Raw genomic sequence first — 25592 nt, forward strand, 5'->3', positions numbered from 1 at the left:
CTTCTAACACTATTGTGTTTTCTCCATCCCTATTTAAAAGGACTTAATTGTGTTTATGTTCGGTGATAGTAGTTTTCCATCTCTGGTAATAGTACAAAGTTGTGTTTTTTACATAAAACAAGAAATTGATTATTGAAGTCTAGTTAATAGCATGCAGTCTAGAGCCTCGAGGGGTAAACAGATGTTTGCAACTTCCTTTGAAATGAATCACAAAAGAAGATGAATAGAGAGCTGGGAAGTGGACAGATATGCGATAGAGCAAACACAGCAGAATGTTACTTACAGAAGCGAGGCAGTGGGTATATGAGTGGGTACTGTACAATTTATCTTTCTCTTTGGTTAACATTTTTCATAATAAAGTCTTGAAAAAATTAATCAAAATATTGAGAACTCGAGACAATGTGTGGGTATGGCAGTAATTCTGCACGTAGATTGAGCACTGCTGAAATTTGGGAAATACTGCATACATCCGAGTGTGTCTACATAAGAGCCAGGGAGAGCTTCCCCAGAATTGGCAGAGGAGATAGAAGAGTCTGAATGAACCAAGCGGCTCATTACGTTCCCCGGCACCTGAGCCAACCACAGCCTCTGGGGAGGATTCACCTGAGCCGAGTCATCGCCCTCCTGCTGAACATCACAGCTACAACCTAAACAGGACCAGGGACATCGTCTGCAAGTGTGTTGTCTACTATCCAAGACTTTGAGATCTGAGTCATCTTCCCAAACCCAGGAATGCAACCAAGAAACCAGGTCAGAAAATAAAGCAGGCAGCCTGTCTCGGCCCCACCTGCCAAAATCAGGAGGCAGATAAAACTTTCAGGAAGTTTTCTAGGTGCCACACAGTGAACATGGAGCAGCCAGTGATGCTCAGCGCGTGGGTGGTGTTTGTTTAGGAGAGACAGCACGTGAGCGCCAAATGCTGGGAGATGGGAATGTTCTGCAGCAACAAGAAATTAATCTAGTCTTAAGAAATAACTGCCTTACCAGTTGGTAAGCACAAAAACGCTGCCACATACTTGTAGATGAACTCTGTCTGATAGCCACTGAGCATATGCTATGGATATACTACTCAGATTCCATTTCACAGATTCCAGCCATAAGGATTTCTGCCCTATCTGAAGACCACCTGTATTGTTACCAATACTTGTATTGATGCATTCGTCTTTATCTCATCATTAGCAGTAATGCCATGAAACCATAAGAAGCTGGCATTCATTGTGTGCATTAGTTATGAACATATGTTCATTATATGCATTAGCTATGAACATAGTTCATAGCTAATGCATAACATAATGAATGCCAGCTTCTTATGAATAAGGATTGTTCCAACCATATTAAGTCATTGAACATCACAGTAACCCTAAAATGCAAGTATTGTTATTATCCCGGTTTTACAAATGAGGAGACTAAGGCAAGGAGAGATTAAGCAACTTGCTCAACTATAGCCACAGGGCTACTGTGAGGCTTTGAACCCACGCATCCAGCTCCAGAGCCTGTCTCAGAATCTGCACTAAACTTCCTCATGCTCATCCACCTTCAAAGTCATGGTGTGCACCACCAGCCACCTTGTCTATGAGCTGAGAAACACTCCAGTGAGGTCACCAGAAGTCAGACAAGCTCTTGCTCTCATGGTCCAACAACCTGCTGCCCTCTTCTTTGAGATGTTGGTGGGACTTCTTTCCCTAGAAGTCGGAAAAAAGTCACAGATATCTATGTGCAAAGCCAGGGAAAACTTCCTACTCAGGAACTTGCAGAGAGTGCCTTGGCAAAAGCAGGTGAACTGAAGCAGTTTGATAGACGGTCTCCAGTGAAAGAGTTGGTGGTCCTATTGGTCAATAAATACTGAGTGGGAATAAGTCTTAAGCAGAAGTCCCAGAATGCCTTGTGCTTCACAGCCTGCCAGGGTGACCATGAAACCAGAGGGGAAGCCCAGCACGTATAATGCAGGAAGGTTTCTTTCCAGAAAAATGTTAGAATGAAGGGCCCATGAAGCATTTGGCAAAAGAGCCAGTGGTGTGATAACTCAACATTATTTTTCGTTGTTATCAAGTCAAGAACTATCTTCTAGAATCACTATGCATGGTTGAGCAGGTTGTGCACTGCAGGAGTTGGGCAGAAGGCTGCCAGTCACGCAGATGTCCAAGTCTGGAAGCAGCAGCTCTCACTCCTTCTTTCTGAAGGACACCTTGGAGCAATGACCTGGGTCAAGCTTGGGCACCCTGTACCAACAGGATCCACTGGGGTAGGGGCCAACAATGGCCATTTCCTATTACCTAGGAGATTACAAGCATGGAAAAGGCTGTAGATGACCTCCTGAATGTAGGTGAACCATCCTGTGGTTGCTTTATGCTGATTGCAATCACACAGACAGAAGGTCAGGGTGAGGGTTGATGAAGAGAGGAGAGCCAAGCAGAGGAAGGCTGACTCATTCCCATGCATATGGAAGAGAAATACGTTTTGTCTGTGATGTTTTCAGAAGCATCTTCTTCCCTCTCAGGCACACAGGCTTGTTCTGCCTCTCCCACCCTACCGCACCTCCAGGACTTGGTGAATGAAAATGCACTCTTGTTTGCTCATCTGTCCACATTGAAAGCAATGGATTCTCTTCCTCTTCTTTCCTCTTGTGGCCTGCCTTTGGTCACTGTGAGGCAATAGCAGTGACCACGATGTGATGACTCACTGCCCTCTGTGGACTAAGATGGGTGGAAGGTCTGTGTGTGATATAGGGACCTTCAGGGATAGAATATTCTATTTAGAGCCACAGATCTCAGTAGGGACATAACTGTCCCCACACCATGTAAGTGTCTGGCACATTTTCAGGAGTGATTATTTTTTGCAAGGATCAAGGCATATTCTTGCATTTCATGGTCATAAGTCAGAGGCACTAAATGCCCTGCAATGTCCAGGACAGGCTCTTGTGACAAAGAATTGTCCTGTGTTCTGGTCAGGTACAGTGGCTCACACCTGTAATCCTAGCACTTTGGGAGGCTGAGGCAGGAGGATCACTTGAGTCCATGAGTTCCAGACCAGCCTGGGCAACATGGTGAAACTCTATCTCTACAAATATAAAAAAAAAGTAGCCAGGTGTGGTGGTGCACACCTGTAGTCCCAGCTACTCAAGAGGATGAGGTGGGGGTATTGCTTGAGCCCAGGAGGTCAAGGCTTCAGTGAACTGTGATTGTGCCACTGCACTTCAGCCTGGGTGACAGAGTGAAACTGTCTCAAAAAAATTGTTCTGTGTCATTCACAACTTGTAAATGTCCCATCAAACTAGAGGGGAAAGCTGTAGTTATCTGCACTGTAATTTAATATGCAGAACCATGAATTTTTCACAAATATAAACTCAGGGTTAATCAGGGAATATTTTGTCTTTGTTATAACTTTATAGAGAGTTCTTCCCCACACTGGAAAATGTCTTCAGCAGCTACTAAGTGTCAACCTGCATTCAATCTGCAGCATTTACAATGACTATGAAGAGACGTTTTCTCCCGTGGTCATGCTCAAACGGCATGTTGAAGTATATATCATTAAATTACAAATGCATTTTACTTGATTCGATATCCAGTTAGAGCATTATATTAATCTTAATAAAATTACCTTGTATGTACGTGACATTATCTGTGAATTCCATTTCAGCGTTGTAAAAGGGGAGCTTTAAAACATTCATTTAGCAATGGGATATCATATCTGATAGGACTGAGAACCACTGCTTTCAGAACCTTTCTGTTTGTTTTTCTCTTGTTATGGTTTCAGAAATTTGGTGCCATTTCATCTTTCCTATTAGAACTCTTGCACATGAATTCTCACTTTTATCCATTCATTCGTCACCTCTTTCTTGTGTGCCTACTATAGGCCAAGCACTGTTCTAGGTGATACAGTAGATAAACAAAATGGCTAAGGTCTTGCCTGCCATCTCAATTAGTCAGGATCAGTTAGGGGATGCTGAGGTAACAAACAGCACCAGAATCTCAGCATCCTTACACAACATGCCTCTATTGTTTAGGCAAAGACAGCAGTGGTGACTGTCCAGGGCAGGCATTCCCCATACGGTGACAGCTCAGCATCCCAGATGGCCTTCATATTGAGGCACGTACGTCGTGGGCCTCCTGGGCAGGAGAAGGAGACAAGAAGAGTGTGCACTGGCTCTTAAGTGTTTCCAATCAGAGGTGATACCCATCACTTCTACTCCCACATCATTGGCTGGAGCACGCCACATGCCCATACCACACTTAAGAAGGCAGAGCACGCCCTCCTCCAATCTGTCCAAGAAGGGGAGAGAAGTGGGAGGAGATCTGTGTCTGGTCATTCTCAGCCTTCTCCCAAGCCCACAGACATCTTTCAGGTATGGTGACTGCACCTGCTAATGGCAGTTTCCATTGTATTCATCAGAGTATAACCAAGAGACAGAATCTGCATCAGTCATTTGTACAGAGAGATTTTAGCATAAAGATGGTTAACTAGGCCAGGCGTGGTGGCTCACGCCTGTAATCCCGACACTTTGGGAGGCCGAGGTGGGCAGACCACGAGGTCAGGAGGGGAAACAGAGGCCTGGGTGACACCCTGGAACCTGATGCATAAAGCAGCCACCATCCCGGGTGCTGAAGGAACAAAGAGTAGGTTGGAATTATCCCAACTTGGAAGCTTATAGATACCCTGTGGGTCTGGGAGCCCCCTCCAAGGAGAGCTTGCTGCTCAGCTGTTGCTGGCTCCTCCAAATCTGCGCATGGAAGCCAGACCTCCGAGGTGGGGACACGGGCTGGCTGATGGTATTGTCCGTGAGGGAGTGAAATGAGGCTGGTTCTGCAAGTGCTGGAGAAACTGTGAACTGGATCCAGTTGCTGCTGTGGGAAGGAACTGATGCCGTGGGATGAAGCATTACTGCCCTAATGCTCATGGGAACAGCAAGAAGACAAGGAGCCCAGGAAGAAGGGATGAAGGAGCAAATCCCTGCTCTTCCTCGAGCCTGGAGGCCTCCTTCTAATTTCCCTCACTGGAAGAGCCTACAAGAAAACAGCTGGTAAATCAAACATATGCTGATTTTGTAGGGTCACAAAACAGCACGGAAGGGTGGATTTGGAGCTCAGAGACAGTAACTGCCTTCCACGATGTTTACTTTTATAAATGTGCTGATATGTATGCCTCCTCTGTCTCAGTTCTACAAAACAAAAATCAGTAATTATTGTTGCCCTATGCTGCCACACTCTGCTTCTGGTTACCTGAATGTGCTGGGCAATGCAGCCTCTATCTTCCCAGGACCATAGCCTTGATTCTGCAAAAGTTTCAAGGGCTGTAAATAGGAAAGTGGACATTTGGGCCAAATATGAAGCATGTATTAACTTCATCTTCACTTCTGCAGCTGGTTCAGGGTCAAGAGTATTTTATGATCCCAACGAAAAGAAAAAGATCTTCAGTAGTTTTCAAAAGTGGATTGTGGGTTTTGTTTCCAAGGAGTATTAGGCTTAGAGAAAGTTTTAGCAAAAGGAGAAACAAAATTCAACACCTGGTAGCAGAAGAAACATCAGTCCATTTACAGATTTTTTTTGAGGTTTCCAGTTTTTCCTCTTTATTTTTGTCCATACGTGTGTGTATGTGTGTGCATGTGTGTGTGTTGTGTGTGTGCATGTGTGTTGTGTGTGTGCATGTGTGTGCATTGTGAGCACGTGTATGCATGTGCCTGCATGTGTGTGTGTGTGCATATGCCAGTGTGTGTTTATGTGTGCATTGCATGTATGCATATGCCTGCATGTGTGTGTGCATGTGTGCATATGCCAGCGTGTGAGTGTGCGTGCATGTGTGCATTGTGTGTGTATGCATGTGCCTGCATGTGCTTGTGTGCGTGTGTACGTCTACGAATGCATGTGTGTGCATGTGTAAGTGTGTACGCATGTGTGTGCATGTGTATGTGTGTGATTAAAGGTAAGGCTCAGAAAGAGAAGGTGAGTCTCTGCATACGCAAGACTCATTTCCCAGTTCACTGGCCTGATTCATGAATGCAGCCTCTGTTTCCTTTCCTTTGTGCTCCTTGGGGATTAGAAAGGTATCAATAGCACACAGGGAAATGGACGAAAAAAATACCCAGGCAAGGGTCATCTCTGCACCTTCTCCATCTCACCCCCCAAGTGTCTAGGCTGTCATAGACCTGGCTTGTTTCCATTTTCATTCCATTCCATGAAGAGAGAGAGAGAGAGAAAAAAACGGCAGTTTTGAATCACAAATTTTATCATCTACACAGAGAAGCGGGGGATTATGAATCATGGAGTCCAAAAGACTGGTGGTTTCTCTCTATTTTCAAAAATATTGTTTGCATCTAATTGTTTTATTTATAGTCAGAAATACGTCAAAGGACCTGGGTTGCTGTCAGCGTTTTTCCTCCTATTTTCCACGATTCCACTATCAGTACAAATGCCATTGTCCCTGAAATATATGATAAATGAACTGTCACAGCCTAGGCAGAAAAAATTAAAAAAACAGCATGAGGTAATGAAACAAGCAACTACCTTGGAGTGAGAAAGCCTCCGCCAGAAAGCCCGCCTTCCAACCCTAGATCTGCAGCTCAGTAACTAAGCAACCTCGGGAAACGTAGAGTGTAGCTCTGACTATGAGGAATTTCAGTTTCCTCTTGCGGACAGTTCTCTAACCTGGAATGCTGGATTTGGAGCCAGCTGGGGTTGATTCTTTTCTTGCTTGGTGCTCACATTTCCAGGGGCTGCAAATTCAAGTGCTGGTGGCAAGACAAGAGGGAATGGTGGGGACTCCAGTAACTGGAGACCATTGAGCTGGTCATACCAGCTACCAAAAGCCATGGTGGCACATCTCTTCCCAAGTCTGCATTCAGTGACTTTGGGTTGGCGGCATGAAATCACAAGTGTTTATACTACAGGAATTGGCAAATCAACAAATGCTCGAGGCAAAGAAGCTGCATGGGGCTGTTTGTTGGAGGCTCGGCCAGGATGAACCAATGGGCCATGGGCACTGCAGAGCTTAGATCCCTGCCATTAACTGGCACTGCAAAGCTTAGACCCCTGCCATCAACTGGTGCCACAGAGCTTCGATCCCTGTCACCGACTGCACTGCAGAGCTTAGATCCCTGCCACCGCCTGGCGCTGCAAAGCTTAGACCCTGCCATCAACTGGTGCCACAGAGCTTAGATCCCTGCCTTGACTGGCACTGCAGAGCTTCAATCCCTGCCACAGACCCCCAGACAGCTGTCCTTTCCTCAGTGCCTCCCCCTAGGATTTGACCCTGAGCATTTAAATTCCATTTCATTTAGGTTTAGTTTTAAATTGACCTTTTCGCTTTGCATAAAAGAAAGTTACTGGCCAAGGGAGTCTTAGATGATAGTTTTCTTAACTAATGAGACTTTTTACATCAGGAGACCTCGACAGAACCAGCAAGATGGCTTATCCAAGTCACTTAGCCTCAGCTGCCTCATCTGTCAGACATGGGCAATACCTTCATTCACTCAAGAGAAAAATTATTGAGGCCTTATTATATGTCAAGCATTGCTGGAAGATAGAATTGGGCTGGATGATTTTTTAAAGTAACTTTGTCCTCGGAAAGACAGAAAGATAAGTTCTGCACATTCACTGCCATCCTCAGCCGACTGCACTGCATCAGTCAGACATAAAAATCCACAGCGGAGATTCTCTGAACTGACCTCAGATCACCATGAGGCATGGCCTGGCAGCCAACCCGTCAGCCTCTCAGATGCTCTCCAAGTCTTCTGCAACTTGCTAGGGTCACCTTGACCTTCAATGACCTAATTAAAGTGAGTTTGGCCATGCACGGTGGCTCACACCTATAATCCCAGCACTTGGGAAGGCCAAGGCCGGTGGATCACCTGAGATCAGGAGTTACCAGCCTGGCTAACACGGTGAAACCCTGTCTCTACTAAAAATACAAAAAATTAGCCAGGGGTGGTGGTAGGTGCCTGTAATTCCAGATACTCAGGAGGCTGAGGCAGGAGAATTGCTTGAACCGGAGAGGTGGAGGTTGCAGTGAGCCAAGATCGTGCCACTGCACTCTAGCCTGGGTGACAGAGCGAGACTCTGTAAATTAAAAAATAAATAAAGTGGGTTTCACTCCCACTTTTTTTTTTTTTTTTTTTTTGAGACAGAGTCTTGTGCAGTGGCGCAATCTCGGCTCACTGCAAGCTCCGCCTCCCGGGTTCACGCCATTCTCCTGCCTCAGCCTCTCCGAGTAGCTGGGACTACAGGCGCCTGCCACCACGCCCGGCTAATTTTTTGTATTTTTAGTAGAGACAGGGTTTCACCATGGTCTCAATCTCCTGACCTCGTGATCCGCCTGCCTCGGCCTCCCAAAGTTCTGGGATTACAAGCGTGAGCCACCGCGCCCGACCCCACTCCCACTTTTAATGGAATGCAACATCTGTCCTTCCCAGGATGTTGCAGATTTCTGCCAAGGTGGGACTGAACATAGAAGAAGGTTTTCTGACCTGCATCTGCTGAGGATTCCTGTGTTCCTTCATTTTCCTGCAGACTGCACAGAGCCATCTGGAGGTGGAACTGTGCTGTGTTCAACACGGCCGCCCGTGTGAACAGCAGTTGCTGTTAGTAGGCCGAAGGGTCCACATGTGGCTCCTCAGTCTGGCCTGGGTTTCCCATGACACGGAGGCTGGCTTCTGTGAGGGGGCATCTGAAGGGCTCGTGTTCTAGGAGCATAGGTGGAAGGTCTTTTTGTGACCTGGCACCAGAAAGCTCAGACTTCTGTCAAATTCTATTGGCTGAGTGCAGGGGGCCAAAGGAAAACTTCTTTGCCCTCTGAAGTTTTGCTGAAAAATCAACTCAAAAACGCAGGTTAATAGGATAAATGGCGTAAAAATTAGTCAGCATGCATGGAGAGAAAATCGCAGAGTTGTTACCCCAACCTGACGCAATAAGGTGTACAGACGGTTATATACCTTTCTTCTTAGGGGAAAGGAAGATGGGAGAATGTGGATGATTTTAGAGGGTTAGTAAATGATTTTTAGAGAAATTCAATGGGCTTGAGGAATGGACAGTGGCCTGGGGCAAAGTCTGTAGGGCCTGCACGGCAGGAAATGCTTTGTGACAAAAGTCTATCCGGCTGTGTTGACAGATTTCCATCTTTCTTCCTGCAATATGAATTCAATGGATAAAAACTCAGAGAAGGCACCAGAGGCCATTGTTTTCTTCCTGTGGGATCCAGACTTTAGACAGAAAAGAGAACCTCAGAGAACTTTATCCTGTGCTTTAAGGGAGACAGAGGATTGAGAAGAGGGTAGGAGGGTGATGGTTGGAAGGTCAGAGAGACCTTGAGGCTGCTTCTTCAGTTCAGCATGTCAAGGGCACATATTTTGAGATGTTGGTTTCTGAGCCTCAACACAAGCAACTCACTAAGGCCAGCCCAGATTCCAGACAAGGGCATTAGGCTCCACCTCTCCAGTGGAGACGTAATAAGGTCACTTTGGAGAGGACGTGAGCAGGCAGGAGAGGCTGTTGTGGCCATCTTTGGAAAATGCAGTCTACCACATATGTTCACCTCCCAGAGTCTCAAGGTTCTTTATCTAGAAGAAATGGAGATGTGATAACACCAACTCACAGGGCTGTTGTGAAGAACAGTGGAGTTAGTGGAATTAAAATACTGCCCTATCTTACCGTAAGACTCATTTCTTGGTAGAGACGCTAGAAAAAAAGGCATCTGTGCCCGAGTAGGTTGGCACGAGGACATTTGTCACTGCATGGTTTGAAAAAGCAAAATACATGAGAATGCAAGCTCTGTGATCAATCTCATCATCATCATCACTATCATTCTTACGGATTTTGGTGCCCAGTTGTTCCAGCACCACTTACTGAAAAGGCTGTCAAAGACTTTGGCTTCATTGAGTTGCCTTTACTCCTTTGTCAACGATCAGTTGGCCACATTTATGCAGGTCTGTTTCTGGGCTGTCTTTTCTGTCCTATTCCTCAATTTACCTATTCCTTCAGCAATACCACATTGTCTTGGCTATTCCGGTTTTCCAGGCAGTCTTGAACTTGAGTCATGTCAGTCCTCTGATTTTATTCTTCTGGGTTGCATCCTCACAAAAACTAACTTGAAGTGGGCCACAGAACTAAATGTAAAAATACAAAACGATAAAATTCCTGGAAGATAACGTAGGAGAAATTCTAGATATCATCGTGTTTGGTGATGACTTTCCAGATACAACACCGAAGGTGTGATCCATGAAAGAAAGAATTGATTACCTGGACTTTATTAAAATTAAACACTTCTGCATGTGCAGTTTTTGTTTGTGAATACAAGCTTTCAACTTGAAGGGAACCAGAATGTTACCCAAAAATATGTGTTTTTGACGTAAGAATTATGTTGAGTTAAACGTGATTAATAAGAAACAAAGGCAGGAAAAGTTCTGTCTACCCTCTCCTTTTCTATCTAAATGGATGATATAAACTCTCCTTTACTGGAGATAACTCTAGACTATGATTAGCCCGGAGTTGACACAGAAAAAATCTGCAGACAAACCTTTCTCCATTAGTTTCCCCCATATATTTACCTTTCTGTAGTTTCTCAACCATTGGAGGCCTAAGGCCATTCCTTTCTCCTGTTATTTCTCTATAAAATTATTGTTCTTTGTGGAAGATGCTACATACACTCAGATTTTAGTCATCTCTTTGAGTTACTCATTCCTAAGTTTCTTCTATGGATATAGGCGATGTAGATGTTCATAAACATGTTTGTTTGTTTAAGAAAGAAAAAGAAACATACAGAAGAATGTGCATTCATTTAGACAGTCCCCTCATCTGTCTAACAGAGTCATAAAAGCTGTGTCATGGGGCTTACACGAATACATTTACAAACAGGGCTGAGAATACTGGTTCTCAGCCGGGGGTGCTCTTGCTGCCCAGGGGTTCTTTAGCAATGTCTGGAGACACTGTTGGTCGTCACTGCTGGAGAGAGGGATGCTACTGGCATCCGGAGGTGGAGGCCAGGGGTGCTGCTCAGCAGCCTACACTGCCCTGGATAGCCTCCTACAGCAAAGAACTCTCCAGCCCCAAATGTGGACAGGGCAGGGGCAGAGAAACCCTGGCCAGGACCAGCGCCTGGCATGTGGCAAGAGCGGCTTGGGTGGCTTGTTATTAAAATGATTTCCTATCAGACTGCTCATCAGTGACTGTGAGAAGACAACTGAGGTCTTATGACCCGGGCCACATGGTGGACGGTTTTGAGGACAAAGAAAAGAGAACGTTCACTGAATGCATTATTTCCTCTGACCCAGGAAAGGACTGAAAGTGGAAATGTGAGGTTGTGTAAAAATGTTCTGTTTTCATTTAAAAATAACAGAGCTTCCTGGGAATTTGAATTTCTGATTTTAGAAGAAAATAGGCTATAGAATATAGACTATATATGGAATCTTCTGGTATAGATGATTCCAAAAACACCAGAATATCCCTGTTCCATGTCATAACTAAGAGGCTCACTGTGGCTGACAGGGAAAGAGACTCAGACTTTCTTCCAGAAAGCGCTGTCGCTCAGCCTCAAGGAGTGCTGGTAGCAGACAGCCCCCAGCGCTTAGCTCCTTGGGGTCCCTGTGTTTTGAGCTGAGTCCTGCTCTTTTTCAGGTAGCCCTAGCTATTGACAAAGATGGTGGTTCAAGGGTCTGGCCACTTTCACCAAAGTGGGGCTCCTCCCTGAACACCCAGGCTTTGCTCCAGACCCCTCCGGTGAGTTGGCAGAAATGTTGCTGGGTCTTCCTCTTGATCCAAGAGCTCCCGCTGCCATCCTGGGTCCTTCCCTTCCTCCTTCACAGATATTACGGCCTAATGGACCTTCTGTCTCAGCCTCTGCTCCCCAGAGACCTCACGAGCCCACTGTGGCATGTGAGTCACACGAGGGCCGACTCTGGACCCAGAAGGGCCTGGATTCCAATCCCAGATCCAAGGCATCCTAGCTGTGTGAACTTCAGCAAGTCACCTAATCTCATCGTGCCTCAGTTTCTCATCTGCACAATGGGGATTGTAATAATGCTTACCTTGCTGGGTTACTGTCAGAATCAAACCACTCAGTGCATGTGCACACCTGGGAAGGCTGCCAGATAGACAGTTGTCCTCGACGGCAGCTTTAACACCTCTGATCTATGAAGCCCCCACCAGGAGCTGGCTGTCCCCTGGGTTCCCAGCTAGCCTCCTCTCCATGCAGGCTGGCAACTTCCTCCTGGAATAGGAAAGCAGGCTCTAGGGACTGAATGGCTGACTGTATTTGCCTGCACAGTTGATTGCAGTTTCCTAGGGTTCGCATAAAAAAAAACCCAAGGAGCAGGTGGCTTACGCAACGGAGCTTCATTTTCTCACAGTTGCAGATGCTGGAAGTCGGAGATTAGGTGTGTGCAGGTTTGGTTTCTCCCTGGCCTGTGGGCAGCTGCTTCTCACTGTGTTCTCCTGTGACTGTTCCCCTGTGCATCCCTGGTGTCTCTCTGCCCTGTGTGCCCTGATGCCCCGATCTCTTCTTCTTAAAAGGAAACCAGGCCGGGCACGGTGGCTCACACCTATAATCCCAGCACTTTGGGAGGCCAAGGCAGGCAGATCACCTGAGGTCAGGAGTTTGAGACCAGCCTGGCCAACATGGCAAAACCCCATCTCTACTAAAAATACAAAAATTAGCCGGTGTGTGGTGATGCTCACCTGTAGTTCCAGCTACTCGGGAGGCTGAGGCAGGAGAACCGCTTGAACCTGGGAGGCGGAGGTTGCAGTGAGCCAAGATCGCACCACTTCACTCCACTCCAGCCTGGGTGACAGAGTGAGACTCTGTCTCAAAAAAAGAAAAAACAGGCATATTGTGTTAGGGGCCCATGTCAGTGACCTCATTTTTACTTAAGCACCCCTATAAAGACCCTGCCTCCAAATACAGTCAGATTCATTTGAATTTTTTTTCCATGTGAAGACATTTTTATCTATTCAACTTTTTAAAAATTTTATTATTATTATACTTTAAGTTTTAGGGTACATGTGCACAACATGCAGGTTTGTTACATATGTATACATGTGCCATGTTGGTGTGCTGCACCCATTAACTCGTCATTTAGCATTAGGTATATCTCCTAATGCTATCCCTCCCCCCTCCCCCCAACCCACAACAGTCCCCAGTGTGTGATGTTCCCCTTCCTGTGTCCACGTGTTCTCGTTGTTCAATTCCCACCTATGAGTGAGAACATGCGGTGTTTGGTTTTTTGTCCTTGCAATCGTTTGCTGAGAATGATGGTTTCCAGTTTCATCCATGTCCCTACAAAGGACATGAACTCATCCTTTTTTATGGCTGCATAGCATTCCATGGTGTATATGTGCCACATTTTCTTAATCCAGTCTATCGTTGTTGGACATTTAGGTTGGTTCCAAGTCTTTGCTATTGTGAATAGTGCCGCTATAAACATACGTATGCATGTGTCTTTATAGCAGCATGATTTATAGTCTTTTGGGTATATACCCAGTAATGGGATGGCTGGGTCAAGTGGTATTTCTAGTTCTAGATCCCTGAGGAATCGCCACACCGACTTCCACAATGGTTGAACTAGTTTACAGTCCCACCAACAGTGTAAAAGTGTTCCTATTTCTCCACATCCTCTCCAGCACCTGTTGTTTCCTGACTATTTAATGATGGCCATTCTAACTGGTGTGAGATGGTATCTCATTGTGGTTTTGATTTGCATTTCTCTGATGGCCAGTGATGATGAGCATTTTTGCATGTGTTTTTTGGCTGCATAAATGTCTTCTTTTGGGAAGCATCTGTTCATATCCTTCACCTACTTTTTGATGGGATTGTTTTTTTCTTGTAAATTTGTTTGAGTTCATTGTAGATTCTGGATATTAGCCCTTTGTCAGATGAGTAGGTTGCAAAAATTTTCTCCCATTCTGTAGGTTGCCTGTTCACTCTGATGGTGGATTTCTTTTGCTGTGCAGAAGCTCTTGAGTTTAATTAGATCCCATTTGTCAATTTTGGCTTTTGTTGCCATTGCTTTTGGTGTTTTAGACATGAAGTCCTTGCCCATGCCTATGTCCTGAATGGTGTTGCCTAGGTTTTCTTCTAGGGTTTTTATGGTTTTAGGTCTAACATGTAAGTCTTTAATCCATTTTGAATTAATTTTTGTATAAGGTGTAAGGAAGGGATCCAGTTTCAGCTTTCTACATGTGGCTAGCCAGTTTTCCCAGCACCATTTATTAAATAGGGAATCCTTTCCCCATTGCTTGTTTTTGTCAGGTTTGTCAAAGATCAGATAGTTGTAGATATGTGGCATTATTTCTGAGGGCTCTGTTCTGTTCCATTGATCTATGTCTCTGTTGTGGTACCAGTACCATGCTGTTTTGGTTACTGTAGGCTTGTAGTATAGTTTGAAGTCAGGTAGCCTGATGCCTCCAGCTTCGTTCTTTTGGCTTAGGATTGACTTGGCGATGCGGGCTCTTTTTTGGTCCCACATGAACTTTAAAGTAGTTTTTCCAGTTCTGTGAAGAAAGTCATTGGTAGCTTGATGGGGATGGCATTGAATCTATAAATGACCTTGGGCAGTATGGCCATTTTAACGATATTGATTCTTCCTACCCATGAGCATGGAATGTTCTTCCATTTGTTTGTGTCCTCTTTTATTTCACTGAGCAGTGGTTTGTAGTTCTCCTTGAAGAGGTCCTTCACATCCCTTGTAAGTTGGATTCCTAGGTATTTTATTCTCTTTGAATCAATTGTGAATGGGAGTTCACTCATGATTTGGCTCTCTGTTTGTCTGTTATTGGTGTATAGGAATGCTTGGGATTTTTGCACATTGATTTTGTATCCTGAGACTTTGCTGAAGTTGCTTATCAGCTTGAGGACATTTTGGGCTGAGATGATGGGGTTTTCTAGATATACAATCATGTCATCTGCAAACAGAATTTAGGGAGGGAACCAAATTCAGCCCACAATAGGCTCAAGTTGCCTCTTTTTCCCTCTGTACATGGAGCAACCCTGCTGACCCGAAGCCCATCTGCAGCATGTCCCTGCACGTCCTCCTCCAGTCCAGTAAATGCATTTGAAACTGTGTCCGGCATGTCCTCCAGGGCGTCCGTTTGAGACTTGCTTATCTCTTGGCAGAAAAGCATGTGCTGTTCATTAACAGATACACCTGAGTTAGGGAAAGTTGTTTTCCAATAAATAAGCCTAGTATAATGAGCTAAAGTTCTCCTCTGATTAGCCCAGTGTGGCAAGCCCCTCATGGCTATAGGACAGTGAGCTTCAATGTTCTTACCTGGAAAATGGGGGTAAGGGTACCAATCTAATAGATATGTTGTGAGGATTAAGTGGAATAAGTTATCGACATTCAGTACAGTACCTTGCATGTAGCAAACAATATTAGCCACTACTATTATTGTTACCACTATTATTAATGTTATCTTTTTGTTTTTGAGACACAGTTTCGCTCTTGTTGCCCAGGCTGGAGTAAAATGGGGCGAGTCGCAGCTCACTGCAACCTCCGCCTCCTGAGTTCAAGAGATTCTCCTGCCTCAGTCTCCCAAGTAGCTAGGATTACAGGCGCCGCCACCACGCCTGGCTAATTTTTTTGTATTTTTAGTAGAGACGGGGTTTCACCATGTTGGCCGGGCTAGTCGCGAACTCCTGACCTCAGGTGATCCACATTTTTAATCCAAGACACAGACTAAGCACAAAAAGGTGCTACCTAACTTGAGAACTGGATGCAAGCATTCCTGTAGGATGTCTACTTCTGCAAAGTTTGAGGGGGAACAAAAGACAGAATTTCAACAACTGTAGCTGTAGCTCTTGAACAAAAAAAAAAAAAAGGAAAGAGAGAAATATTAGAACATAAATTTAACCAAGAATGTTGGTGATATTTAAATAAGATTTAAATTCATACAGCATTTAAACAGAAAAGAAGGAAATGGCATTAAATTCACATAAGTGCCGGATTATGCACACCAGAGTCAGAAATATTAACTATATCCCTATAACGGAACAGTGCGACTGGCTGGAAATGGATTATGAAAGGGGTTCAAGAGTTTTAATAGATGATCCCTTCAAACCATCAGCATTGTAACCTGGTGGTTAATAAATTATTTGACATGTACAGTTGGTCATATTTTAATGAGAAGTAATGAACAGGTCTTGCCGGCTCACCTAGACCATTACATTTCTCCAGTTCATCTCCCAGAGGGGGAGTTTGGAATGTCTAACAATCTAATGCAATGAACAGAACTATGAAGGGAAGGATGGATATCAGAATGCTGGAAGAAGTTCTGCTCCATCCAGCTGTTGCAGGAACACATCTCAGATTAACTCTCCAGACCAGGATGGAGTTGGGGCCAGGTCCACTCATGGGGGACCAGGCTTGTGTCTTCCTAAGCTCACCTAGGCTCAGGAACCTGGGTCCCCAGAGCCTATGTGAGCTTAGGTAAGGTCCCCAGAGCCCAGGTGAGGATAGGTAAGGTCCCCAGAGCCCAGGTGAGGATAGGTAAGGTCCTCAGAGCCCACGTGAGCTTATATAAGGTCCTCAGAGACCATGTGAGTTTAGGAAGGGTCCCCAGAGCCCAAGTGAACTGAAGTAAGGTCCCCAGAGCCCGGGTGAACTGAGGTAGGATTCCCAGAGCCCAGGTGAGCATAAGTAAGGTCTTCAGAGACCAGCCTGATGGAATATCATAATGGCATCTTCGGTTGTGTTCATTAGACAGTGACATTCTATATTTGCCTAGGAGACGCACAGGAATTTTCTTCCCTTTCATAAAGCAATGTACTCTTTCCGAATTGTCTTGGAAACACATAGCTCCCTCCCTTTCTGTTTTCTCCACTTTTGGGTGGAGACATGACTCGAGAGAAACATTTCTCTATTAGAAGAGTGGTGAGATAGACCATAAATAAAGCTGGTCAACGCTGGGGTCAAAAAGACACTGTGGGGTGGGCAGGACTGGAAACCTCGGTGCCACTCTGCCCCAACAGGGCCAAGTCAGATTGGAGGCCCCATTTCGCCAGTGTCTAAATTATCAAGTGATGCTAGAAATCTAAATTTCTGAGGTGAAATCGTCAAAGTTTTGAATGTTGGCTCAATTTTCTCTATTCTGCAACCCGTTTTCTTTTCTTTTTTCTTTTTCTTTTTTTTTTTTTTTCAGACAGGGTCTCACTCTGTCACCCAGGCTGGAGTGCAGTGGCACAATCTTGGCTCACTGCAACTTCCACCTCCCGGGTTCAAGCAATTCTCCTGCCTCAGCCTTCTGAGTAGCTGGGACTACAGGTGCACGCCACCATGCCTGGCTAATTGTTGTTACATTTTTAGTAGAGATGGGGATTTGCCATGTTGGCCAGGCTGGTCTCGAACTCCTCAGGTGTTCCTCCTCCGCGGCCTCCCCACGTGCTGGGATTACAGGTGTGAGCCTGCGCCCAGCCCCTTTCTTTCTTTTGCGAAGTCAGCTCACCTATGAGGATTCAGCCTGAGTTAGAAACGGAAGACTTGAGAGAGAACAAGCCTCCTATTAAAGACACCCTGGCCCCTGATGCAAGAACTGTGGCCAGGCCGCAGATGAGAGTAAAGCCACCAGAGCGTGTGCCGTTCAGCTTTTCAAGCAGATTGAAGGATTTTTGTTGGTGGCAGATACTGAAGACACAAGCACCTCCCACTCATAACCGGACCTGGGCCCACATTTCTCCTCAGCACCATGGATCACCCTGGAGACTGCAGCTCATAGACTGACTGCCTCATCATGAAGGTGAAAGAGGCCTGCATAGGAAATGCCCTTTACAGTGTTTGAACAGCCAAGTAATTTCTGCCGTGCTTTTCCTCACACCCCTTTAAGTGCTAAAAGGAGGTTTTTATCCTCTAAAAAGGCAGACTGCAAGAGAGCCCTCAGGCAGGAGAGACAGCTGTCCTGGAGCAGGAGGCCACAGGCGCCCACTTGGGCTGAATCTGGTCTACGCCCCTTCTCTGCCCCCTGTGTCCTGGTGAAAAGTTATGTGGTATCTCCGGGCTTTGGTTCCTCACCTGTGAAATGAGGACAATAACAGTGCCTGCTAGGGTGGCTGTGAGCACTAGGTGAGATGAGCAGGAGGCGTGTTCAGCCTCCAACCCTGACATGTGTTAGGGGCTCAACAAGCAGGGGTCCTAGCCCCTTACGTCCCCCTCTAAGCTTAACCAGCAAGGCCCCCGTCAGGGAGGACGCCGTGGTCAGGGAGGACACCTCAGTCAGGGGGGACACCCCGGTCAGAGAGGAAGTCCCGGTCATGGAGGACACTCCGGTCATGGAGGACACACCGGTCAGGGAGGACACTCTGGTCACGGAGGACACTCTGGTCAGGGGGGACACTCTGGTCAGGGAGGACACTCCGGTCACGGAGGACACTCTGGTCACGGAGGACACTCCGGTCAGGGGGGACACTCCGGTCATGGAGGACACTCCGGTCATGGAGGACACTCCGGTCATGGAGGACACCCTGGTCAGGGAGGACACTCTGGTCAGAGAAGACACCCCGGTCAGAGAAGACACCCCGGTCATGGAGGACACTCCGGTCAGGGAGGACACTCCGGGGCTCTGAGGTGTGTCATTCTCTCCCTCCTGGAATTTGTTTTCTGCAGCTGCGATAAGGATGCTCTCCCTATCTCAAGACGCTTAATTTAATGACTGATAACCGCCAAGATATGGAAACAACCTAAGTGTCTCTCAGTGGATGAATGGATAAAGAGAATGTGCTGTATATACATGGTGGATACTATTCAGCCTTAACAAAGAAGAAAATCTTAGCATTTGTAACAATGTGGATGAACCTGGAGGACTCGATGCTAAGTGCACTAGACCAGACGCGGAAGGGCAGGTCCTGCATGCCATTGCTTGTATGTGGGGAAAAGTCCAACTCATAGAAACAGAGTCGAATGGGGCTTTCCAGGAGCTGGGAAGTGGGGGACATGGAGAGAGGATGGTCAAAGATAGAAAGTTTCATTTATGCTGCTGAATACATGATGGGGCCCTAATGTATAGCACGGCTACTCTACTTAATAATACCGTATGGTAGATTTAGGATTTGCAAAGAAAGACAGTGGGTCTTCAATGTTCTCACACTTATACACTATTGATGGGAATATAACATAGTATGTAAAATTAATTATGGCAAACAGTATGGAGATTTCTCAAAGAACTAAAATTCTATCCAGCAATCTCACTACCAGGTATCTACCGAAAGGAAAGAAAATCATTACATTGAAAAAACACCTGCACTCATATGTTATACACACGTTACCTTTTCATAACATTTATATAGAATATACATATATGATTCACATTTATAAACAATGTATATAATGCTATATATATACAATATACATTGTATATATAATACACATGTGTATTATATATGTTGTATATAGTATGTATATATAATACACTAAATGTACAATATATAAATATACAATGAAATATTTTTCAGCCATAAGGGAGAATGAAATCACCTCTTCTGCAGCAACATGAGTGGAACTAGAGGTCATTGTCTTAAGTGAATCAACTCAAAGCCAGAAAGTCCAACACCACTTGTTCTTACTGATAAATGGGAGCTAAATACAGTGGACACATGGACAAAGAGTGTGGAATAATAGACACTGGATGTTCAGAAGGGTTGGAGGTTAGGAGGAGGTTGAGGGATGAGAAATTACTTAATAGGTACAATGTACATTATTCGGGTGATGTTTACACTAAAAGCCCGGGCTTCACCACTGTGCACTATATCCATGTGACAGAACTCCACGTGGACCCCCTAAATATATGCAAATTTTAAGAAATGTCCTCACCACACACACACACACACACGTGACTATGTGAGGTGACTGATGGATATGTGAGCTAACTTGATTTGTAATTATTTCACAGTATACATGTAGATCAAAACATCACGTTGTAGATATACACCCTAGATTAATACAGTTTTATCTGCCAAGTGCTTACTTATTTATTTGCCAGTAAAACTGGGAGGGGAAAAGATCCTTAATTTGTTCACATCCACAAAGTCCCTTTTGACAAGTAAGGTAACGTTTACAGATACCAAGGATGAGGATGTGGATATCTTTGCGAGCTATTATTTAGGCTCCCACACTCCCCCAAAGACATGTCTCAATTGTTGTTTAGGATGAAAACTAAAGGACTCATTGCCTTCCCCCAGGAAAGCTAGGAGACAAGACAAGAGAACAAAGTCCTTACATTGAACTTGGTTCTTCCCATCAGCGCTGGCATGGAGGAGCCCTCTTGCACCAGGTAGAAGTTGACAGCCTGAGCTCTGGAGCTCTGGAGCCAGATTCCCAGGGCTAAATCCTGGCTCTGCCCTTCCTGGTAGAGGAACATATGCAGGCTCCCCCACTCCTGGCTCCCTCATCTGGAATGTGGGAATGGCAGTGGTGCCTAGCATTGTGGTTGTTCTGAGGATGAAACGAATCCACATGTTTGGACTCCCTGAAAAGCGGAGCCTGTGACGTGCACTTGAGAACAGGTGTTTTATTTGGGGAATGATCTCCGGATGCAGAATGAGGGAGTGAGCAGCAAGACAGGACACATTTTGGAAAACAAGCAGGAGGTGCATCATTGAGCTAGCTCACATGGTAGGCAACTTCTTTGAAGTCCCATTGAGCCCCTCTAGGGAACTCTGCAGGACGGGCCTCAGAATCCACCCCGTGCCTGCAGGGGAAAGTGGTCTGCGCATGCTCTGTTGAGGACGTTCTCAGGATACACCCGTATGGGAGTGAAGAGAGTAGGAGGGGAAGAGGAGGGGCTAAGCAAGGTCAGGTTCGGGTACAGCACAGCCAGCTCCCTGAGGAGCTCTTAAGAATGAGCTGTGCTGTGCATGGGTCCCTCCTTGAGGCAAACAGCCTGGGCTTCTCACCCCACCAGGTAGTCACTGGGCAGAGAAGCGGGGTAAGCAGGACATAACTCCCAGGTAACTCTGAGGGACACAGCTCCACTCACCTAAGGGCAGTCTTCTATGGAAGATGTGGCAGGAGCTGTCGGCAACACACGCAGCCCCTGGGGAGGAGTCCACCAGCCTAGCCACAGGGACCCCAGGAAGCCTGGGTACTCAGAGAGCACCTTTCATAACAGCATCTGCTGTACTCAAAAGCAACAGCCAATATCTGCTCCATCCCAGGACCTCCTCCCCGCAGTAAGGGGAGGAAAGGGAAGCACTTCCACCAGCCAGGGTGCTTCCCTTTCCTCCTCCTTGGGCCATGCAATGGGATGAAAGCTCATCTTTCCCTCCCCTTTTCTCTCTCACCTCTTCACAGGTTTCTGACAGATGTGACTACGTGTTTGTCAATGGGAAAGAAATGAAAGGCAAGGTCAACGTGGTGGTGAACTTCACCTACCAGCACCTGAGCAGCCCCCTGGAGATGACGGTGTGGGTGCCCCGGCTTCCGCTGCAGATCGAGGTCTCCGACACCGAGCTCAATCAGATCAAGGGCTGGAGAGTGCCCATCGTCTCCAGCAGGAGGTGGGTGTGTCCCTGAAACTCTATGGCAGGCTAAAAAGGAAGTGTACGGGGTGGTAAATTCGGGCATGACTGGGTCTGAGGATGCACGTGGTACCCTAAGGACCAAGCCTCCCTCCACCGCTCAGCTTCGATTTGCCCTGTTGGCTTCATTCTCTATCAGCGTTTTTCAGGAGGTTCCAGGCTTTCATCCTCTCTTCTCTGCAACTCCAGCAGAAAGTGCCTCCTCTCCTTCCCACTAGTTCCAGCAAAGTCCTGGATTTAAGTCTTATCCTCACTGGGATTTTTGTGGCCTCCCTTATCTAGTTACTGTAGCCAAGGCCCTCAAACACACTGAGTGGCTGGCTGGACTCCCCAACTAGAGCCAGAGGAGCTAGAGGAAGAGGTGCACCAAAGCGGAACGAATGAACAAATTCTAGGAGAAGGGAAAATTGATGCTGGAAAGAAGGAGGCAGCAGATGTTCCCTGGAAGGACAACTGACAGGGTCAACCTGACCTGAGCTGCCTCTCTGCGCTCCAGGCCAGAAGCTCTGAGCTCTCTGCCTTGGTGAAATGAGGTCTGAGGCTTATCCACTGAGTGATACATTACCCCGATGGTGCTTGGTAGTGCCCCAGGAGTCTCCACCATCCACCATCGGGCAACCACATGAGTACCATGGAAAGGGGGTGGTAGGAGCTCAGGCTCTTCACAGACTTTGTCACCTCAGAGAAACTGTGTGTAAGAATTCATGTATTAGGGACATGTTGATTGCTAAAAGTATCTGCACTATGAGACAAGGAAGTATCCCTGGAGTCTGTGTACTCAGCAGGGGCGGAGAATTGGTGCTTATCTGAGGGATAACTTATATTCCCTCCCTTGCAAGCTCATTCCTTTGGTCCCATGACCCCCGGGAGAGGGGATGCTTCAAGGACGAAGGCTGTGGGTCTCAGGGACAGTTGGCAGCTGGCTTCAGCAATGATTCTTTCTCAGTCTCTGGGGTTTCTGGTATTGAGTTGAGGGCGTGGATTAGAGAATGACCGTTGGTGCTGCAGAGGGAAGAAACTGTAGGGGAAGATTCGCCAAAGACCTGGCTGAGTCTCACTGCAGCGCATCCCACATGCTGTCACAGCTGCCTGGTTCAGACATGGCAGTGGAGTGAGTGTGAGAGGGAACAGCTGCTGTTCTGATGGAGACCGAGAAGGTGCCATCAAAGGGCCAACTGCACAGAAGGGACCAGATGTTGAGGGAGCAGCTGACATCTGTCTCCTTCCAAGCATCCTGGCCCTCTCTGCCTTTCTTATCGTGTTTGGCCTCACCTTGGGTTACATATTCACCTGCTTTGTGTGCTGGGTTACAGAGCCACACCGTTCATCCCTAGCCTTGTCATGTTAGCTATCCATTCTGTCTAACGTAGTGGCTTATCCCAAACCTTAGTGGTTTAAAACTTATCTCCAAAGTTAATGTGGCTTAAAAGAACAACATGCCAGCCAGGCATGGTGGCTCATGCCTGTAGTCCCAGCACTTTGGGAGGCCGAGGCAGGCAGATGGCTTAAGCCCAGGAGTTTGAGACCAGCCTGGGCAACACAGCAAGACCACATCTCTACATAAAATTTTAAAAATTGGCCAGGCATGGTGGCTTGCACAGTAGTCCAAGCTATTCAGGAGGCTGGAGTGGAAGGATTGCGTGAGTCCAGCAGTTCGAGGCTGCGGTGAGCTGAAATCGCACCACTGCACTCCAGCCTGGGTGACAGAGCAAGACCCTGTCACAAAAAGAGAAAGAACAACATGTCTTATCAAACAGTTTCTGTGGATCTGGAATCCAGGCATGGCTGAGCTGGGTCTTCTGAGCAGGGTCTCTTACAGGCTGCAGCCCAGGTGCCAGTGGGCCTGGGGTCCCGTCTCAAGGCTCACGTGGGGAAGGATCTACATGCAGGCTCACTCGTGCGGGTGCTGGCTAGTCTCAGTTCCTCGCTAGTGCTGGCCAGAGGTCACGCTCAGCTTCTAGCTGGGTGGAAATCTCTACAGCTTGGCTCACAGCATGCAGCCCGCTTCATCAGAGTGAGCAAGTGCAAAGAACCAAGGATAGAAAACACAAGCAAGACAGAAGTCACAGGCTTTTCAAGTCTAGCCATGAAAGTGACCATCCGATCACTTTTGCCATAACTTTTTCATTGGACGAAAGAAACTAGGTCCAGCCCACACTCAAGGGGAGAGGTTTACACAAAGTAGTAAACCCCTCACCAGGAGGTGAGGGGCCACTGTGAACACTGTAAACTCTGCTGGCTGCACTGGCCATGCTGATGCGTCAGTGCTCATGCCACAGCAGTGGTTAGTATCTGAAGTTCACCTCTGCATGTCTGGCTGTAAACTCCTTGAAGTCTCATGGCCTACGTACCTCTGCAGCCCCCACCAGGCTCCACACACAGCCCCTTACAGAGGACCAACAAGTAACTGCAAACTGCACTGCCTCTTTCACAGGCCTGCCGGGGACAGTGAAGAAGAGGAGGATGATGAGCGGAGGGGCCGCGGCTGCACCCTGCAGTACCAGCACGCCATGGTGCGGGTCCTGACGCAGTTTGTGGCTGAGGCGGCCAGCCCTGGGGGACACCTGGCCCACCTGCTGGGCTCAGACTGGCAAGTGGACATCACAGAGCTGATAAATGACTTCATGCAGGTGGAGGAGCCCAGGATCGCCACGCTGCAAGGCGGACAGATCCTGATGGGGCAGGAGCTTGGGATGACCACCATTCAGGTAAAAAAAAAAAAAAAAATCCCCAAATCAAGATCTGTCTTCCCACCTCTCCTCCACCTAGAGGAGAAATCAGCTGTTTGTCAGTGCTGGGAATGGTATCTATTTTTAGGATGGGTCAATTCAAAGAAATTGTGGAGTAAGCAATACAAGCGATGTTGGCTGGTTGTGGTGGTTCACGCTTGTAATCCCAGCACTTTGGGAGGCCGAGGCGGGCAGATCACCTGAGCTCAGTAGTTTGAGATTAGCCTGGGTAACGTGGCAAAACCCCATCTCTACCAAAAATACAAGAAATTACCCGAGTGTGGTGGTGCATGCCTGTGGTCCCAGCTACTCGGGAGGCTGAGGTGTGAGGATCGCTTGGGCCTGGGAAGCAGAGGTTGCAGTGATCTGAGATCGTGCCACTACACTCCAACCTGGATGATGGAGCTAGACCCTGTCTCAAACAAAACCACAATACGAGTCAGGTAATGATGTGATGAGAATCTCAAAATTCCTCACATATTACTTATAGGTGAGAAACTCTGGGCTGGCTCCCATGGTGGCTCATGCTTGAAACACATTATTTTGCCCAAGCCATGGTAGGCTTTACCATCTCGGTAAACAAGCTTTTGAGGTGAGCTTACGTGATCTGAATCACAGGCACGGCCAGCAACTTCCTGCTGAGCCACTTTCTGCCACTGAGCATGGTCACCTAAACCTTCCCATGGCTTCAGGATATAGTGGCCACCTCTACCGAGTCACAACCGCGGGCCTGATGAGAACCTGAACAACTCAGAAATGTGCTAAAGGAAGAAATGAAGTTACTGTGCCTCCATATGTCTTCTGGGCCCCTTCTGCTGGGGAGCGGGTGATGGAGAGGACCAGCGGCAACACTGGGTTTTGAAACAAACACTTTAACAAAACAGTGTTCTGGGAGGCTTGCAAAGGTTTGGTCATTTACCTCCCAGCTGAGAACAAAGCAAGAGCTTGTTTTCTTTCTGTATACATGTAAGGGGTGCAAGTGCAGCTTTGTTACCTGGACATATTGCGTGTCTGCCTTGTTAGTGTAGCCATCACCCAAATAGTGTACATCGTAGCCAAAGGAAGCGTATATTACTCAGCAGCTGCCCCATCTGCAGGCAACGCGATTGTCTTATCAGGCAATCTGTGAGGTTTCTAAAACAGCTGTGCAAGAGGAATCATTATAACTGAGACTAGATTTGATCATGGAAGATTTAAAACATGTCCATTCTAGAAAATTGGCTGGTATATCTAAAACTTCATTTTATCCAAGGAGGAAAATAAATGGGTTTGGGCCGTAGACCAGGAGTCACGTGCTCTAATGATCTCTAAAGGCTGAGAAGCTACCATCAGTGAGGAGAGTAGGCTGGGTGTGTGCTGAAAGACAGCAGCCGATTTTCCTCT

General features: G+C 46.7%; 1 protein-coding gene and 1 long non-coding RNA gene across 3 annotated transcripts in view; one reads left to right on the forward strand and one right to left on the reverse strand.

Moving 5' to 3' along the window:
- The window catches only part of TMEM132D (transmembrane protein 132D), an 832732-nt gene that overhangs the window by 798035 nt on the left and 9105 nt on the right, over positions 1-25592 (forward strand). Inside the window, exons 6-7 of the mRNA XM_032168279.2 lie at positions 21254-21459; positions 23915-24188. Coding sequence (XP_032024170.1) covers positions 21254-21459; positions 23915-24188 — 480 coding nt within the window. The remainder of the gene's footprint in view (positions 1-21253; positions 21460-23914; positions 24189-25592) is intronic.
- The window catches only part of LOC116477688 (uncharacterized), a 35181-nt gene that overhangs the window by 4185 nt on the left and 5404 nt on the right, over positions 1-25592 (reverse strand). Inside the window, exon 1 of one of the 2 annotated variants that reach the window (XR_009209160.1) lies at positions 8456-9792. The exons of the other annotated variant lie outside the window; for it this stretch is intronic. This is a non-coding gene — a long non-coding RNA (uncharacterized LOC116477688). Of the gene's footprint in view, positions 1-8455; positions 9793-25592 lie in introns of those variants that run through there. 2 annotated transcript variants of the gene reach the window in all.

This window comes from Hylobates moloch, unplaced genomic scaffold (genome assembly GCF_009828535.3).
Source record: "Hylobates moloch isolate HMO894 unplaced genomic scaffold, HMol_V3 SCAFFOLD_12, whole genome shotgun sequence".
Classification (NCBI taxonomy): domain Eukaryota; kingdom Metazoa; phylum Chordata; class Mammalia; order Primates; family Hylobatidae; genus Hylobates; species Hylobates moloch.